This window comes from Coffea eugenioides, chromosome 4 (genome assembly GCF_003713205.1).
Source record: "Coffea eugenioides isolate CCC68of chromosome 4, Ceug_1.0, whole genome shotgun sequence".
NCBI classification, from domain to species: Eukaryota; Viridiplantae; Streptophyta; class Magnoliopsida; order Gentianales; family Rubiaceae; genus Coffea; species Coffea eugenioides.
In genome coordinates, this window is record NC_040038.1 from 14,812,194 (window position 1) to 14,832,579 (window position 20,386).

The following is a 20,386-nucleotide window of genomic DNA, read 5'->3' on the forward strand; positions in this document are numbered from 1 at the left end:
ATTACTATGATTTGTGCATGAGAACATTCGGTTGAGTCACACTATTAAACTCAAAAATGCACAGATGAGAAGAAAAGGTAAAATCACAAATCAGAGAAGCTTCAGCCGGATTACATATTTTTAATGGTTTCTCTTGCTTGAAATGCGAATTGACAAAATGGTTCCTCTACATTGATCTTGGATTTTAAGGGTTTTCATTGTCCATACTGCTGCGATTCACTAATTTATTCTCATTTTCAAGGGATTTGCACTCATCAAGTAATATTTTGAATTCATATAGCGTGCATAAATATCTATCATATGCATGAATATAAATTTGAATACTATAAAGATATATCTGTATGTATGCATGTATATTAAATTTGTATAGACACATACACGTTTATAAACTATGTACAAGGTATAGGCTTATCCATTTTAACGCACTTTATCACTTTAAGTGATTTTATTAAGACTTAATCTTATATATATTGACAATGTATACACTATTAGGATTGGATATATGATGCATATGCAAGATTTGAAATTTTAATTCAAATTAGATTAATTGTTATATATCTAATGGTGATAATGTATACACTGTCAATGTATAGAAAATTAATGTTTTAATGAAGATCCTTCTTTCACCGAAATTTAGAATTTCTGACTTCCCCTTCTTTCTCCCTACGACATTCAATGCAATAACATCTTGACATTGGCACATTCAACATGACCCTCCAGATATTCAGGGGGTCAAATTTATGCTTGCACCATTTGTACATTTGCCAAAATTGAGACTAAGAATTAACTGTTCCAGTGCTTCAAGAAATGGTCCTATGCCACTTTCAAGAGATCACCAGAATTCAAGTAATATATAGTTTTTGAGAACTATTCCGAGTTCGAATGGGCATCAATTCACCCCTAAATAGAAGCAAACGGAGAAACACCAGAGGAAGCAGTAGTTCACAACTTCAACTTGTGCATTCAAGCCTTTCTCTATTCATTCTTATTGTCGTCGATGTAAAGTACAAATTGAAGAAGTTGATATACATAGAAAGGGACTGCCACCAAAATAGCTTAATTATAATCTTATCTAATATTCCAACTTCAATAGAAACACTACTCGTGCTGCAGCTGCTATAAACTGCAAACTGCCTTGTATTGATAAGAAAATTGATCCCCTGAATATCTGTAAAGGGCATCGTGATGGACTGGGATTCTTGCAATTGACACAGCAATTTCACCATGCAATTGATCACCCTATATTGGTATAATTTGAATTTGATTAATGGGTGAAATTGATCGTGGGACATAACTTTCATTTGGCGACAAAATTTGTTTTCTTTTTGTACATTATTCTCTTAATGTCAAGATTTGAAATTTCAAATCATAATATTGTATCATGTTTACGGGATTTGTCATTAAAAAACAAAAGTATCATGCAACAATTGCAAAGACTTGAATCGCATGGTGACATGTATATTTGGCCCTTGGAGGACTAAAGATGAGATAGCTCAATGCCTGTCTACATCTGTTGTGTTAATGATTACATTGTGTATGTCGCAATTGCAAAAGCCGGAATCCCATGGTGACCTGTATATTTGGACCTTGTGCGTCTAAAGATGAGATAGCTCCATTCGAATTCCAAGAATTAGTCCAAAATTCCAGACAACTACATAATATTTGTCAATATGCATGTGGACGGAAATACTTGCAATAAGGCAGTAGATAAGGCCTGCAACAATCATGAAATAATTTATTTAACAAAATTAGAAACCAATAGAAATGCCTAGAGGCTAGAAAGAACGATAGGAAAGGGAACCAATTATATATGAAAGTCCAAAAAAGTATATGTGGGATTGTGCTTGGGCGGCCATGAATATTATTATCATAAGGGATCATCATTTCTACCATTTATTTCTGGTGAGAATTTCTCTTCTAGAAGAGAAGAATGTGCCAAATATCACTTTAGCCTTCCATGAAACTGGATAGTTGTTTTGCAAAGAACAAGAGCCCTTGGTATACGGTTGAATCCAAACTTCGCTGTGAGCTACACGAGTGTATTTCAAGTGTCGTCACTTTGATTTTTGTTTTATCTTCTGACTTGTGCTTTTACTTATATTTTCCTTCAAGAAAGAAAAATCCAAAAGCATGAAGTTTATCAGCCCATATAAGTAATGAGCTAAGTTAAAACTTAAATACTCATGACCTTCTTGTCATTGGATTGCTAATTTTTAAAATTTTTATTGAAAAATATATTATAAAGATTTGATGTACGTAACGTAAAAAAACGATTTCGAAAATGATGTATTCATGAAAAACGTAAAAGTTTTCTTTTGAAAAAAGAAAAAAACTGCAATCCAAACAAGCCTTACATTTTGGTGATTCCAGGTGACTTAGGAAATTAACTTAAGGATAAATTTGGTTGGACAATTGTGATGCCAAAGTGATGCACCGCCTTCTTGAAGAAGCAAAACCCTTTATTAGACATAGATAAACAACCAAAAAAAAGGAGAAGAAAGCTGGAAGAATATAGCAAAAATCAAGCAAACGAGCATACTATATCCTGTTGCCCAAACTCTAGATTGAGGCTTCTGTCGTTTTGAAAAAATTCACGAGGATCATGTTACATTTGCACTCACAATCTTGGGTAGCTGAGATCAATTTTTCTTGGAAAAACCTCCCAAATTTTTTTGTGTGCAAACCAACATTTTAGCCATTTATACAATTTTTATCAAGATTTGGAAACACCCAGCCATAAACTACTATAAGCAAAAATGGTGATAATTGGAGACCAATCCCTGGCGCATTGGGCTTCATGTAATTTTTTTTAAAAGAAGAAAAGATTGCTTAACTGAGCAAAATTTAATTGAAGATAAGAATTAGGCTAATTAAAAAAAAAAAAGGCTTATTGCTACATCTAATTGGTTGGATGAAGCAAGTCATGAAAGCTACTGCATGAAGGTATCAGTGTAAATAAAAAGTCTCACCCTTTTTTATTTCTCTTATTTTTTAGTAAGGAACATGTGAGATTTAAGGAGTATGGAGCGAGTGGAGGATTTTAATTCAATACTTCTAATTTTTTAAATTCAATCTTAGCCATTAGACGTGAAGTCTCCTTTATGTTAGCAACTTAACATATAACGACAAAAGAATGTAATCAAATCTTTAAAGGGAAAAAAGTGAAATTGTAACAATCAAGTCATTTTGTGCAACTGGAGATTATAAAAAAAATAGAAAAAAAACTGGTATCCAAAAATAAGAAAATAAAAAAATGCATACAAAGAAAAAATCCAAGGCACGAAAACCGTTCCCAACAATTTCTTTGCATCATGGACATATCATATTTTCAATAAGTTACTGCATTATGGGTACAAGTTGAAACTGCATTTTTGCTTCTACTTAGTACCTTTCAGTTTTTCAGAATTTTTCACCCCTAGAGATCCTACGATCTTTCAAGAGCTTGCTTCAAAATTTTGATTTTAAGGGCCAAAAAGTACCTCAAATTTCTATAATATAAAGATTCTGCGGAGCTTATTTACACCATTTTTGACATTGTGAAATTTACAAAATACTACTAAAAATGTTACCTATTGTGCAGAATGATTGAAGATTCTTTACTAAACATTTCACAGCAGACAATCGTCCTGCCCCCCATAACATGTTGCTGCAAAATGGACCAATCTGGTAGCAACCAACTTGCATCTCTAATTTATTTTATTTTGTTAACCCCCAAACACTTCAGAGGTATCACCTGACAGATATGATTGTTTGTTAGAATCCCATCAAAGGTCTGTCCTAAACAGTAACACACAACATTATTGCCTTCAATGAATGCAGTTCCCTGTAACATTTTTTTCTTTTTTGGGAGGGGTAATGACTTAATACTGTCTTTTATTTTCAAATTTTAAACTCATGATTGAATTATTATGTCCTATTCCTTTTTCATTCTCTAAAAATACTCCTGTTTGAATTGCTATTTTTAGGAGATTTTATACAAAAATGTACTATAGCGATTTAAAATATATAAGATAAAATGGTGATTAGGACATGCATTCACGAATTGCTATTTTTAAAAGATTTTATATAATACTGTACTATAATGATTTGCTATATGTGAGGTAGAAAGATAATTAAAAGATTTGATATATGATTTGTACTATAATGATTTGATATATAATACTGTACTATAATGATTTTAAAAAATGTATTCACGAAAAATATAAAAAATTTTCTAGAAAAGATAACAATCCAAACAAAAACGGCTTCTAATGGAATGTGTGGCTGATTCTAGTCATCCCATTCCCCAAAAAAAGACAAGGCAAAGAGAATAAAAGAATGGATGACTAGATTCTGCACTGTATTAATACAATTTTACAAGAATAGATCAGTTGAAATTATAAAAAAAGAAATCTAATGCAAGTCTTCGTTCAACAAATATTGAAATCTGATATTCAAAATCATGAGACGTAAAATTTTTTTTATCATATTTATTTTTATGTAAATCACTTGTTCCATAGAAGATCAATTTCTAGTATAACTCTAATTCATATACTCCCTCCATTACTGTTATAATTCAACTTTTCTTTTGATATAATAGAACAGAACTGTACACATACAAGAGAGCATTCCCTAGTAATGCTAACAGTTGGCAAACCCACTAACTAATCTATTGTACGTTTACCTTACATCACTATTACAATCGACTAATAAAAAATTTTTGAGTTAAACCCCATTCCATTGCAAGAGTTCGGGTGCAATAAGGCTTACCAATTTAAATTTAACACAAAACAATAGTTGCTTTTTATTTTTGCCGTTTCAAAGAAATAACTTTTCGAGATAGAAGAACACATTCACCACTTGAAAATGTTGAATTCTAAAGTTGCGTATATCTGAATTCTTTTCATACCATCTCATAATAAAGGTGACTCTAACGTTAGGACGGAAAGAGTACGTAACTGTCTCTTGGTGTGGACATCTTGTCTTATAAGCGTCAACCACTCCAAGCCGGACTAACGAAGGAATTGTGTTTGTTTCTTTTGCAAAATTTCTACTCTCAGTACGGTATATATTAACAATTAGTGATTAAGGCACACTCGCTATGTGTGCAACAATAAAAACAAGAATATATATAAAATTATTTCATGAAAATCTAAGCATGAAAGGAGAAAATATTGAGGTAATTTAGAAAGCATGAAAAAATGAAGAAAGAAAGGAAAAAAAATCGTGACAAATATTTTATTTCATATTTCTATCTCTATCATAAATTTAGATGAAATGTAGCCTATATCGCAAGGCATTTCACCTGTAACTGGCAGGTTACGGGTTCAAGTCATCAAGGGGGTAAATAAAGAATTACTGTTAATCTTCTTTAAAAAATTTTTAAAAAAAAAGTCCATTCAATCCAACAGTTCAACTGATCAACCTTGTAACCTAGTCATTTAGTCAAGTTGGATTAGTAGTTGGAATAGATAAAAGAAGAAGCTGATTGACTAGTCAATAACTTATCGATTCAACTGATAAAATTCGAAAAATTGGCCGATTCAACTGCCAATTCAATAAATTGTATTATTTCAAAAAATTTGAACATATTATTTTGTGATATATAACTATCGGTTCAACCAATAGACATGTAGTGAACCATTAACCTGTTAAACCGATTGCCTTGCTGGTTTATGTCCTAGTGGGATTTAATAACCATGGTTAACACTTCTGCTTTAATATATAAATTTGAAGAATGTCAGAAATAAATGTGGAGATGTTGTAAATAAAAATAGAGAAATTAACAGAGTAAAAGATGGGAAGACAGGGTAAAATAGTGACACATGTTATAACACTATAAAGGTCTTCCCACTGAGTCTAAACGGGCCAAAGTCGATTAATCCTTTAAATCCAATTGGCAATTGCAACATCTGATTGATATCATCACCACATAAGCCAAATCGACAGCCGTTCGGTTTCAGTTACAAAACAACAAAAGCTATTGTTAACAAATTGAGATTCTGATGAGCCATATTGGAAAGGAGGGGTAAAGAAACAGGCAAGAAAAGTTGTAGTTCATGGAGAATTATTGTGAAGTACTATGATGAAAGGAGTAGCTAGCAAAATGAAAATTTTTTGGACAAACTTCATTCAGGCATTGGCGGAGCTCTTCCGTTCTCGAAGTACATGTCCGAGTAATACGTGTCTTGGTGGACTTTGTTTTTCTTCTTATCATGTTGTATGGAATTATTGATATAGTCCTTTGCCCCCCATCATCTTCCAAATATTTGGTCCAATCATTTGTCCATTGTCATCTTAATCACTGTCTTATTCTTTGGAGGTGGATCTTCCTTCATATCCGGGGCAAAAAGATGTCGGTTTGAGTGTCGTTTAGTTGGATATTCAAGAGACCCCCACCCCCCCACAACTCTTCAAGTCCTCCATAGCCCTTGTCCGTGTCTCACTCTATACACAAAGACAAATGGCCAACAGGGACTGCTCATTTTGGATGCCTTCGTGTGATTTGATTGAAGTTATCCTCGAGGCACTTTGTATTGGAAAAGTTACTTTAATTCTCCACTACTCTCCAAGCACTCCTTTAGATTTGGCAAGCGGAATATACAAACATGGGCATGATTTTTGGACTACATAAAACTTCTTCTCTTATATATGAGCTGGTGTAAATGCATGACACATAATTTCTATTCAAATTTAAAATTTTTTTGTGTGCAAAAGAAGGATAGTAACTTATTTGCAAAAAAAAAAAAAAAATCGATTGCATTATAAACACATTTTCAATCATCTTTTCATCTTTTTAACTAGCTTCTTATCTCATATACATCACATTACAAAAAAATTTTCAAAAAAATTATTCCAAATAATCTTCTATCCAAACACACTCCTTATTTTGTACATTCATCCTTACACCTGCATCCTCTCGTGTTAAAAGAAGTCTATATATTGTCAATGTAAGACAAATAATAAAAATAGTTGAAAAACTTACCTCAAGAATAATCTCCGTAGCGATCCTTACAAGGGACAAAAAGAAGAAAAAGAAAAAGCACTTTATTTTAACCCACAGTCACACTCTGATGATCATTCGCATCCCCAAACCCATTTAAAGGAGCACAAACCCTAACTAGTGACAGTGCCTTGTCAAAGTGTTTCGCTTTGGTGCCAAGATACTCAGTCCAAGTGACTGGCCTGTATAGAGGAGGGCGGCCTTGGTCTACTAGTTTTTGAAGTGGTGAAATTGTAACACCGGATGGGGGCCCATAAAGATAAGCTACGGAGAACCGATGTCGGGTCCGGTTCACGACGGCCCGGTGCAGTACACTAGGGTACAACCCGTTGGATAGTATGTGAAGGAGGTCCCCAATATTGACCACCAGAGCTCCGGGAAGAGGAGGAACCGTGACCCACCCGGCCCCGCCGTCACGGAGCACCTGTAAACCACTGGTGTTATTCTGGTGGAGGATGGTAAGTATGGTGGAGTCCGTATGCGCAGCTAGACCCATGGCCCGGTCGGGCTCCGGACAGGCCGGGTAAGAGTTCAATTGAATGGCAGCATTTCCACCTTCAAATGCTCCTTGAGGGCTAGCCCATTTCACCGCCTCCTCAGTTATGCCCAGTGACCCAAGAATTAACCACATCAGCTTCCCCGCGAGCTTTTTCATTTCCTTCTCGTACTCTTTAATTACAGTGCTGCAGTAAAAATTAAATTAACTGAAAGTTAATTGAAGAAGTTGTCTAAAGAAAAACAGCATGCCTTTTTGTATTCATTCAACAACAGACTAAGAGAAGAAGGGGCAAAAGGGAATCTTAATTTTAGGAATCTTATATATCTAGCTAAATTCCATATCTTAATTGTGGGACCATATCAACTTTGATATAGGTAATCTTTACCTATTGGATCTTATTGGATCAAGGAGATTGTCATGTACTTCACTCAACTGAAGTCCCAAATGGATAGTAAAAATCACCCCAAAATTCATCCCAAAAAAATTAGATGAACATATTCTACATTTGCAAAATGGAAAATGAAAATCAATTTATACACGTGCATGAGTAGGTAAGGATGGATATATACCAGAATTTATGGTAATCATGGGGCCAAAGTTGACGTGCATGTTCCAGTGGAGAACCAACAATGGTGAACCCTTCGGACCACATAAGTTTAGGGAAGAATGAAGAAATACGAGCGACTCCATAGCCAGAGACCCCCTCAGGGGAACGAGCAGCTTTAAGTTTTTGATGCATGGGGAGCGAGAAAAGTCCTTTTCCGGCAGACTCAATTTCCTGGAGCAAGTTCTTGGAGATGCCATGGTTTTTGACTTGGAAAACGCCCCATGTTTTGCATGCATGGCCGAGTAAATCTTGGGCATTTTTACCAGCCAGATCAACAACAGGAACCGTCTCAACGTTGAGTAATTCGCCACGAGGGTAGTCGTCCTTTGGCGGAGCCGTAGTCCATGCATGGGAGTCAGGTAACTTCTTGACTCTGCTTAAATCCAACTGTTTATGGTGGAAATAGAGAGGCTGAGCTCTCATGCTATCTGAAGCCCTTGATGGCATTGTTTATAGCTAGGTCAAGAAACAGGAAGATTTTAATTAGAAATTGATGTATGGAAGTTGCAATACTCCGGCAAGGGGCGGCGCTACGGGTGGAGGTGGAGGGACTAGGGAGACTTGTGATGTAAGTATCGTGTGAGAAGTGAGAAAGAATTGATATTATGCAAGGGAATTGATGGTGTCTGCCTTGTATATTTATAGGGATGAGGGGAGAAGATGGTGACAAGGTGGATACAAATAGTTGATCTATTGGAGATTATGGAGTAGCATAATTTTTGTTGTTTTTTTTATTATTTTTAGTTTACTTTTTAGTGGTCTGGGGGTTATCAAATTTTGGAAGGGACAGAAGTGATAGAAGGTTAGGCAGTCATTTACTAATTTTGTAGTGGACAAGTGAAAGAACAAGTAAAGATAGACCATCATGTCCTACATGAAATATGAAGAAAAGTATAAATTGCCATCTCATCGCTCAAAACAATAAATTAAAATAAAAAAACCAAAAAAAAAAAAGAAAGGCATCTCATCTCACATTAACCAAGCTGCTATTCCATGAGAGGACTGAGGAAAGAGTCAATCTCTCTCCATGTGGCCGTGTCTTGTCTTCAAGTAGAAAAACATCTACATCACCCCCTTCACTGCTTGGTCTAGATCTCTCTTGGCTATAGGACAATGCATACTATTTTCCTATAGCTTTTCTTCTTTGTCCTTCTCTTCTCAGTTAAAAAATTGAGGATATAGGGATGCTAAAATTAATCACATGTACTAGTACTAGTAGTTGATATCATGGTTATTCTGTCCTATGTCACTCTTGTATAAAAGGCTTTAAGAAATTGATTCAGATTGATTACGATTATCCAATCATTTTTGAAGATACAGATATCCTACGATGTATTCAGTCAAACTTTTATCAAGGGGAGGATCTATAATTAATTTTGGAAAGTTACAGACTACTACTCTTAGTTACCAAAATTTATTGTTATCCTATTTTATTATTTCTACTTTTACTCGACTATCTAATGTCTCCAATGGTACGAGAAACGATGACAATTGAGGGAGTTTATATACATACATCTGTAACTTTCATCTTCTTATGTGATGCTAATGTTTGATGTTTGCCTTACCCTTTTACCCTTTTGTACGGATGAATCCTCTATCTATCTTATATGATGCGCTGCTTTGGATTGGTAGGGGACCCTAAAAATTGTTAAGACCTGTTTTGGTGCTCTACATGATCTGGGCAAGAGGTGATAGGAGACCTCTTTTGGGCTTATTCGTTCAAAATTCGAATCCGACTGTGACGAACAAGGTAACAGTTTGCCCAATTGAGCCGATAATTAAAAACCTAATAAAGAAAAAACCACAAAAAAGAAAGAAATAAAGAAACAGAAATCAAAAGAAAATTAAAAAGGCCAATTTTGTTTCCTTGTGTTTTTATTTTTCCAGTCAAACTCAGCATTATCAAATTTATCCGAGTCAATAACTGGCCAAATTTTTTTGGTTTAGTCGGACCAAACAACCGTTTGATTCTCGGTTGAACCGGTTGAACCGACTAGGCCCACCCAAGTTTTATGAACCGCTTTTGTACGATGGGGGATGGGCATTATTGTCCTCCCAAAGACAAAAAAAAAATCAGGTATCTTTCGTGCTTTTTCTTCTTTGCAATTGGTCATTTCGGTGATAAGTAATAAAGTTACTTTTGGTATTTTGCGGTTTAGATTTGCCGTCTTTTGTCCCATAGTAGACCCAAGAGTCGGACCATCTCTAAATCCATCATCTTTACTCGAAGAACAGAATTGAGACTGTTTTGTCTTAACACTGGCAAAGGGGTCATTTTCTGATTATATGTCATGCTTATGCAAATTAAAGTCTTTTACACTAGAATTCTGTGTCAAAAATAATTGCTCACAGAAAAATCTTTTACTAACCCCATGTAAGAATTAATTCATCTACTACTACTCATCTGTAAGGGTGTGACAACTTGGTCCACTAGCATCTGATTGGACTGACAGATGCATTATATTAAGTAGACATGATTAGAGTTGGATAACCATTTATCTATCTCTGTCTCAATTGGTTGCTTTCTGAACCAAAACAGCTAACTTGTGGATTGTATACATACGAAAGAAATGGGCAGCTGTTGCGATGCTCAATTGCACATGTTCCTGCCGAATGGACCAAGCAGGTCGCAGTCAACTTGCACCTCTGATTTATTTTTATGGCATTAAGCGAAACGTGAACATAGGTTTCAAAGCAAATGGTATGGCCCTTAGAATTAACTTTATCTGAAGAAAAGAGGAAAAATAGGATGTAGTTTTAGAATGAGACATCTTTCTCTTTATTTTTATCACTTAATTCGACTAGTAGTCGTATTTTATATCTTTCTATTTATTGTGTTTACCTCCAACATCAAGAAGTCGAAATTTTTTGGCACGATAATAGTGTTGAACAGCATCCATTTGAAATTTTGAATATGGTGCTGCACCATGTCCAACGTACAAGACCCAAAAACAAAAACCCAAAAAAAAAAAAAGATTTATGGTACGTGTCTTGTTTTACTTTGATAATTATTCACTCAGAAAGGATTGACAAAAGGCTGCCAGCGGTATATGTTGGTGATTTTCAATGTTATTTTTAGCAGAGGTTATTCCAAAGAGGTTGGGGTACTCAGAAACTCGTGTTCGTCTAAGAACTCAGACAAGAAACTAACTATGGGTGTAAATTAATTTTTTTTACACTAACAATGTAATATTTTGTTTACATTACTAAGTGTAAACGCGTTACATTGTTCCAAATGAATTTCAAAGTTTAAAAAAGCTTATGTGTGTCATACAATCAAACTCGATAAGCTTGCATAATAGGAAAACCTTTACAGTACTGGCGTCCAAATATGGGAATAAATTTTCTAGGTTATCAATGATAGCATTTGGGTTGCTATGTATTATTTGTAATGGTATGTGACGATTTTTTCTACAGAGGTAGAATTTGATAGAATTTGATTTTGTTACCTGCAGAGTACAATGAAATATGTCATTCAGAGATGGAGACGTGCTCTTGGTGTTAATGTTTGTGGCAGTGGGCTAGATTCCTATGTGGTAGGAAGGTGGCGGCTATGGTCTGCAGTTTGGGGTGTGGGATTGATATAATTGAGGCTGTGCACTTGCTAAAGGTTGATCTAACATTGTAGCCAAGCTCTTTTGGGTACTTGATGTGAAGGTTTCAAGTTGATTCAATTATTTGCTGTGGAAGCCTATAGGTAACAAAGGGATTTTGGGGCTGCTCAAATCTGCTGGATTTAGTTTAGAACTTTTGTAATTGACCAATTGAATTTGAGAACTTGTTGGATTGGTTTGGGGGAGTGATAGGCTTGTAGCAAGCAAGGATGAAGCAATGAAGTGGGTACAGAGAACCAATAATTTTCCCCCTTTTTTTGTGTTTTTAATTATGACCACAAGGTTATTTTAGAATTTTTGAAACAAAAAAAAAAAAAAAAACCTAACCTTTTAGGTCTACAATATTATAGAAACTATGAAAATATGAGAGGTAAATGTAATTTGTAAAACTTGAGGGGAGCTACATGCAATTATCATAAGCTGCAGGGAAAGTTTGTGATGTTATATCCCCAAAATTCATACAACTCTCTGAAGTCTAAATGAATACAAATCTTGCCCTAAGAAGAATCTTCTTACATCAGATGATATCGATGCCTGTGTTTGGATTGTAAATTATTTGAGATATTTTTACTGTATCACTTTTTGTGATGTGATGTATGTGAGATAAAAAAGTAATTGAAAAAATAAAAAGGTGTATTGGAAATTGTAATAGTGATGTAAGCAAATATATTTGGACAAATAATCTGCTGTCCAAACACTGTGGTTTGAGCAAAATCAACAAATTAAAATCAAACTTCTTGAATGTAAAAACATTTAACAAATATTCACTCACGTTAACTGTCATTAAAAATATTATCAAAAGATATGTTTGAAAGTCCCAAAAACCTATTTGAAGTTTGATTATTTACATTTACCTCCATGAATTCGGCCAAACAACTAAATGCACCTTATATTTTGATCCAATCAATATCCAACTCTTTGGTTAGCCAAACTATTATCAGATAGACATTCTCTATGGTCAATTTTAAGTAATGTCAACGAAAGTTTTATTGGAATTTCAAAAGTAAGAACAAAAACTCAACTTTAAATTATTAACCTAAACAAAAACAATTTTGGACCAAATTGCCAAGTTTATTGAGCTAAATTTTCTCTTTCCTATACTTAATTCTATATGCAAAATTAATGAATGATTTCTGTATGAATTAGTGGGTTGGGAGAGTATGATAGCAAATCATATGCGTCTAATGCAAGGAAAAAGAAATGTAAGGAAGTACTTTTTATAATTAATTTTCCATTTGTTTAATGTTTGATGCTTTTATGACTAGCAATTGGTTGATTTATTTTAATTTTAGTTTCGTTTTTTCTTTTTGGATGTATGTCAAGGACTTTCTTTTCATAATTTGCTATTCAAAAGCTTTATGCTACATGTTTCTCAAACTATAGGAGTCCATTTTATGATTTGGACAAATTTTAAAGGAGATAAATTTATTATTAGAAAAAAGAGGCATTCTCATTATTTCCTTTGGTTGGGTTTGTGGTCGGTCGCTTGTAGGGGGTGAATGTAATTCGGTTAAACTATAGAGTTTATCTGGTAAACTTAGGGGAGAAAAAGGTAACAAACCCAACAAAAAATAAAAAGAAACTCATAAACTTTTAACTAAATTTGTTGTTGTCACATAAAGTAGCACATAAAGTAGCAAATCTTTATGGCAATTCAAACGAGTGTTCATATAGCAACAGACATTACCGACCCTGGAAATCGCATTCGATCCTGAGCCCCCTTAAAAGAGCCTCTTATCTTATCGGGTCTCATCCTAAAATTTTGATACCTATAACAAGTTTGACATCTACAAACAAATTTTTTTTTCATAATAGGAGTAGTGATTTTTTAGAATTCCAAGCAAATCACCAATTGTTTGAGAGTGATTTTCTGGAATTCCAAGTCAATCACAGATATTCAAATTAAAAAAAAAGGGTATAAAGAGTGACGGAAAATATCGAATGCTGAGAGGGTTGAGAATAATTCTGATTATGAATTTAGGGTTTATAGATTTTTGTTTGATGTGATTTCTCGTTAGTTGGATCATTGATACACTGACTGGATTTTGTAATATTCAAGAAGTGGGAATAGCCAAATAGATTTTGAGATAGGATTAGACTGATGAAATCGCATGAGTTGTTACGGGGTAGGATTGGATTAATTAAATCCCGTGAGTTGTTACAAGTGTCAAATTTTTAGGATGAGACCGGAACTCCGCAAGGGGCTGAGGATTGGATGCGCCTAGAAATGTGTAAAACAAATATTAAAATTGGTTAGTAAAAGCAAAATATCTTCTGGCCTTTGGGCAGTAATTTGCTGCCACTATTGAAACGACAAAGTGTAGCTATCCAGCAAAACTGTGCTAGGATACAAGCTTTCAGTTTATCGTAACTGATCATAATACTACAAATGCAGAGTAGATTGTTTCAGCATGCATGTCCATCAAATGGATAAGCCTATCAGCCATTCAAGGTTCCATGCATGGTTGCATGATTTGTAGTGCCGACTGCCAATCTTGCCCTTGTACCAAGCATTTTAAAATATCACCAATAATACGGGATTTCTCCGACATATCATTGCGGCTTCAATCATCATTTTTCCAGACTGTCTATCTATACTCTCGTGCATGCACGTAATTCTTCAGGGGCTACTTTCATTAGATCAAAGTTTGAAAGTATCACAAAATTTTGCAGTGTATTAATACTCTAATTTCTTCGTTTTGCCTTTTTCCTACCTTTCCACCCCTCCTTATGCCCTCTCATTCCAAACTGCTAGAAATATAGGATTCGAGCCTTGATAGTGGAGAAGACTTTAAAAGTCCTCCCCTGAAGACTTTAAAAGACTTACCTCAGTGATTTACTCTTATTTCTCATTGTAGAACCATGATTTGAATTATTTTGTCCCCATCTTCTTTCCATTCTTTATACTCATTTAACATACCAATCAAAATGGCTCGTGAGCCACTAGAAGACGTTGTTGATTCTAGTCCTCATCAGTCATCCCATACCCAAGTTGGACCTCCCTGCAATTCCCGAAGGAAAAACACGACAAAAGAGACTGAAAAAGATTGGATGACTAGTTTCTGCGCCGTATTAATACAACTTTGCTAAGATAGAACAGAGGTCGTAAAAAATTTAGAGCACGAAAATCTAAATAAACCAGGTCTTAATTCGACAAAAGGCGAAATCTCAAGTTGGAAGTCACAAGGCACCCAAAAAAATAACTAAATTTGTGCAAGATGCGTGAACCACTCGAATCTCGAATTTTTTTTTTTTTTTTTGTAATTTTATAAAGCAGGGAATGGATGCAATTTAATATAGCAGCTTTTCCAAGCAAGCCTCTGGAATCTCCTGTAAACCCCCATGATTTGGTCAAGGGAGGATATTAGGGGAAGCAGTGAAGCCCAACAGTTAGCATCCTCCCCTTTCTCCTAAAAGGTTGAAGCTGAAGTGGAACACACCATTAAGAAAAAAAAAAAAAAAAAAAAGGAGTTCTGCATCTCTCCGGCGCTGAGGGAACAAATGGGCGTGGGGATGATTCTTCTTCCATTCCAAGCTTATCAACGTCGTAACAAGGTAGCTCTAGGGACAAACTATGGCTAGATTGAATCCTTTTTATTTATTATATTATGATATTTAGATATATAGCTATGCTTAGGGGTATGGAACTTAGCAAGCTTTCTCGATCAACTGCTCCTGGGGAATCCCAAAAGATTTCAGGCAACTCTGACTCAGAAGCACAAAAACTCTGCTTTGCTGGAAACCCAATTCTCAAAAATCTCGGAAGAAAGAAAGAGAAATTTAGCTCAAAAAAAAAATCCAAAACCTCTAATTCTTGAAAACTTAACTTTAGCCACGACTCTTGAATATTTGGCCCACGGTACTCTTTTGGTTTCTTCTGCGAAATATCTACTCTAAGTTCGGGTAATGATTAACAACATCTAGGCCAGTTTGTTTCTTAACGGGGACAAAGTTGATTAATTCGTTAAATCCAATATGCAATTGCACCATCTGAAATTATTACTAGATAAACACAGTTGGCAAAGCATTCAATTTTTTTTTTTTTTTGTAACCCGGAACATGCCCCGACCTGAACCCTTAGGACCCGAGCCGGCACACCAAACCGAAGGGAAGCCGACAGCCCCATACAGCTTCCCAGACGAGTCAGGATGTGCGACGCAGCAGGCACGAATCGAATCCTGGTCAGTGGAAAAACCAGCAACACAAGACCGACCCCTCAACCGCTGCGCCATATGCCTTGGGGGCCATTCAATTTCAGTTGCATAACAACAAAAAGGATTGTCGGGGATAGACATCAGAAATTTGGAACAAGAATATCTAAATGCGATTCTTGCTATGACAAAAGAGTGCAGCCTCAAATTGAAAGTCATATAAAAATGTACTATATTTTGAGAACATGGATAGAACCTGGATGAAAAATTACAATATGCAATGTAAAATATTTATCTTTATTTTCACAAAATATACTACTTTAATGTGCATAGTGTAGTCAATGTCTATGTATAATACACTACACCTACATACATAAAGTACAATTCTTTTTCTATATTTTGTAGGTATCCAAATATTTTCTTGTATTGAAAAATGAAAAAATATTTAAATATAATATGCAAACCATGTTATTTTAATATAGCTATTCAGAAAAAGTACACCTTAAAGATGATCCTTTGAAACAATTGAGGGGAAACTATCATATACATGATCATCATTCATTTTTGATAAAGTACATGATTTAATACTTTACCTACATACACGATTTAATATATAAGATTTTGATCTAATAGTGCATTAAATTTGTTGTAGTGAATCATTTTTGTTTTTCTTTTCTACTACTTTCTTTTCCTTTTTATTTCTTTTCCTTTTCACTTCTTCCATGTCACTATTTTCTTCACTTACCCATTAGTATTGCTAATTGTGTGCTTATTTAAATATTGTAGTTTTCTTTTAATTATAATTTCATTCTTACTTTGATTTATTAACTTATTTATTTATAGTATTAAGAAATTCATGATAAACTATATAGCGTGACAAAATATCAATTACATGTCATAATCAAAAGAGTATATAACTAGTAATTTAACTATTTAACAGATATTAGCAAACTAGAATCTTTATTATATATTTCAAAGTATATGCCAAATAAATAAAGTAACTAGTAGTCGTATGAATTTTATGCATAGACAATTAAACGTTATGTGATTATGATCTATTTATTTGTTATTTTTTATTATCAATTAATTAATGTAAATGCCATATGGAATAGTCTATGTGGATAGCTAATATAGACTTTGTTATAGGGTAGAATTTGTTATCATTATTACTTTTTAAAAAAAAATTTAGCAAAAGAAAGGTGAGATTTAAGAAGAGGGAGAGGGAAGGGGAGATTTGTGATTATTATTACTTCTAACAGGAAAAAGTAAATAGCACTATAAATAAAGAATATATTTATGAAAATTAAAAATAATACATAGATAATAATAATAATAAAGAAAAAAAGAAAGTAGTTGGTCACATGAAAGAAGGGAGAAAAATTGAAAACCAAAAATAAAAGGGACAAAAGTAGAAAAGAAATATAAATATAATTACTGCAAAGAACAGACACTTTTGCTTTTTTTTTTGTTTAAATTTCTAGCAAGGAAGATTCACTTTTATCCTAAAACATCATGTAGGAGGGCAAAGTATCTATTTAATGAGTTCAAGTAGGTAACATGCAACTCGAGGCAAAGTTCAAAAGGATTTTACTGCATTTAACCCTAAAAGAAGTCACTAAATAATATAATATACTAATATTAGAATTGAGACTCTTACTGAGGGTTTTTTTTTTTTTTTTTTTGTGCACCACCACCACAACGCACTCCACCAAAGGCCACAAGAGAATGAAAGCTCAAGTTTCGGAATTTTTCCCTTTTGTATAATTTGAGTTCTGCCTCGTCTTGTCTCACTTATTTTGAGCTTTAGAAATATCTCTTGATCTTTGTATTCTTCCTTATAATAGCAAAATTTGCTCTCTTCCACTCATGAACATCCGTCTATTTGACCGAATTACATAAATCTTAGTGCCTTTATCTTTTATTATTTTTCCTTTACATTTTTATTATAGTTTTCATTATTAATTTTGTGAGTAACCAAATAACTTTTGTCCAATTACTTTGGCCAAATCCTAACACATTTTAACTGATCACAACACCATTTGGTTCGTGTCCTAATGGAAATTGACCAGTAATGAGCAAGCCTATATTCTCCCGGAAAATTCTGATAGAAAATCCTGAGCTCTCAAAATTTAGTAAATGTTGAATGAAAATGAAAACTTAATTCGCTTTAATTTGTTATAGGCCTTGGCGGGCCTTTCGGTGCATCCTGGGTTTCAGATCAATTTGGGCTCAAAATTTTCTTCAGTTTAATTTGGGCCCAACATAATCGAGTCCAAACTCACTTTGGGCACTTGGTTTTCTCCTCAGATTTTGCTTTATGTCTCATATTTGTCCACTTCAGCCTTCGGTGGGAAGCTAAAAGCTCTTCTCAATGTGAATAAATACGAGTTCCAAAATAACAGATATTTTCCCAATCTGAAAAGCTTTAATAGCCTGAGAAATAGATAAATTGATTAACTTTCAAGGAACAGAATGGACTAAATGACATATGCATTACTGAAAATTAGAATTTCAATATGAGAGAAAGGACCGTCCAACAACATCAGGAGCAATTCTTTTAGGCACAACAATGCCAAATTATCTGCAAAGAAGAGTATGAAATTCTTGATGATTTTTGCATGCTCTTCCAAGCGCATCAAGCTCCCCAAGCTAGTTGCTCATGTAGTTGTTGCTATAACTGAATCAATATGTTACCAGTAGATTTATGATCATTCTTGAAAATACAAATCCGCGCTACAGTAGAGGGTCACAAAGAAAAATTTGTCCTTGTCACTGAAAACGATTTTAGTTTTGTTATTAATGATTACAGACAAATACAACATCTAGGTAAAGTCAATGGATAGCGTTCAGGTTGAATCTAATTGATCCAAATCCAAGCTCACTGCATTTGTCAATTACCGAGACGCTCATGGTTAGAAAATTCAAACTCGAAACCTTATGGATCTAGCTAGTGATTGGGTATGAACATGTATTTCTTGATGTGCAATTAGAAATAAGGACAAAATACTCATAATCCCCCTGTACTTCTTAATGATACCACATGATCTCCCCAAGGTTATAAAATGTTCACTTAATCCCCTGTGATTTTTATGTAAATTGAAAATTTGATGAAAAATAGTTTCTGTAACATCATTAGTTGAAATGCTAGTGTCGGACTTACTTGAATACTAAATTAAATAAGGGCCTAACCATTTTGCTTACCGTCATAATGGGATTATGTGGATAGATGCAAAACTACAAGGTGATTAAGTGGATATTTATCCAAAACTATAGAGGGTTAAATAGATATTTTAAAATTTCACCACATGTACTTTTTGGAAAGTGTCTCGGTCAATTGCTATAACCAGAAATTTTTCATCTATTTTTCACTTTATATAAAACCAAAGGAGGATGATATATGGACATTTTGAAACATTAAAGGGAGTCATGTGATATCATGCAAAAGTACAAGGAGTTACAAATCATTTACCCTGAAAACAAATTCAAAAAATAATAAAAACATATGAAATTCAAAGATAACAAACCTATAATCCAAATGCCATTTTCAAATAACAAAATCAACATTTTATACTATATATATCTATGTATGTGTGTGTACACACACACACATAGACCATACAAAATCCAAACTTGTAATTCTTTCACAATGTCTCAATTCAGATAGGGTGTGGGTTTGAAAAATTGGAAATCAACCTAGGAAAATAATGAGGGATCTAGATAACACTCATCCCATTGACGTGGGAGTTAAGATCTTCTCCATTAGATTTCTTTAAATATATTTAAATTACTATGACTTTATAAAATTATCTGATTATGTCATTACTTTTATTTTAATCTCTAGATCAACATACTAAAAAAAAATATTGCTTTGAGAATATTTTGGCATTTAATTTATACTAAACATTTGAAGAGTGAAAAATGAGTCACAATAATAAACAAATTTATACTGATTAATCAAACGATAAAATTTAGTCAATTTCATATGAAATTTTATATATAACTTACACAAGTGAGGAAATGGTGTCCAACAGCTTTTTCAATTCCAAGATCATTTTGTTCAGATCTCTCACTGTTTTCGTCAAGCTAACCTAGTTGTAGATATCCTTTCTAATGTTGGGTGTGTAGATGTTTTGGACAAGTTTCTGAACTACCTTCTTTAGCTCAAGGTGCGTTGAGGCTAGAATTGCAAACGAATCGAGCCACTCGAATCCGAACTTGATCAATATTGAGCTCGAGTTCAAACTGATCAAGTTGAGCTCGACCTATCTAAGTCGAGCTCAAAGGTTGAGCTAACCGAGCTCAAGACTCGAGTTCAAAGATATTTAGTTCGTTAGCTCATAAGCCTACTCAATTTTATATATATATATATATATATATATAATTTTTTATTTTAGTAATAAAATTACACATATATTCCTAATATTTTATTATTTGTTAAAAATTTATTATTTTATTTATATTTTAAAAATAAAATAATGATTTTTTTTATTTTTTTTAAGCTCGAACTCGAGTTTTACATTTTGATCTCATTGA

The 20,386-nt window shown here is 33.8% G+C and overlaps 1 protein-coding gene across 1 annotated transcript; it reads right to left on the reverse strand.

Moving 5' to 3' along the window:
• Positions 1 to 6,901: 6,901 nt before the first annotated feature.
• LOC113768558 (gibberellin 3-beta-dioxygenase 1-like) lies at positions 6,902 to 8,738 on the reverse strand. Its single transcript, XM_027312965.1, has 2 exons — positions 8,051 to 8,738; positions 6,902 to 7,665 (listed from the first exon to the last, which is right to left on the reverse strand). Exons 1-2 carry the CDS (start codon positions 8,533 to 8,535, stop codon positions 7,032 to 7,034), a joined length of 1,119 nt encoding a protein of 372 aa, XP_027168766.1. The 5' UTR covers positions 8,536 to 8,738; the 3' UTR covers positions 6,902 to 7,031.
• Positions 8,739 to 20,386: the final 11,648 nt, after the last annotated feature.

Bases quoted from the DNA above. Each gene is read 5' to 3' on its own strand.
- LOC113768558 (XM_027312965.1), bottom strand. From the start codon at position 8,535: ATGCCATCAAGGGCTTCAGATAGCATGAGAGCTCAGCCTCTCTATTTC. The intron at 7,666-8,050 runs GTATATATCCAT...TTTTTACTGCAG, and splicing joins CATGATTACCATAAATTCTG to CACTGTAATTAAAGAGTACG.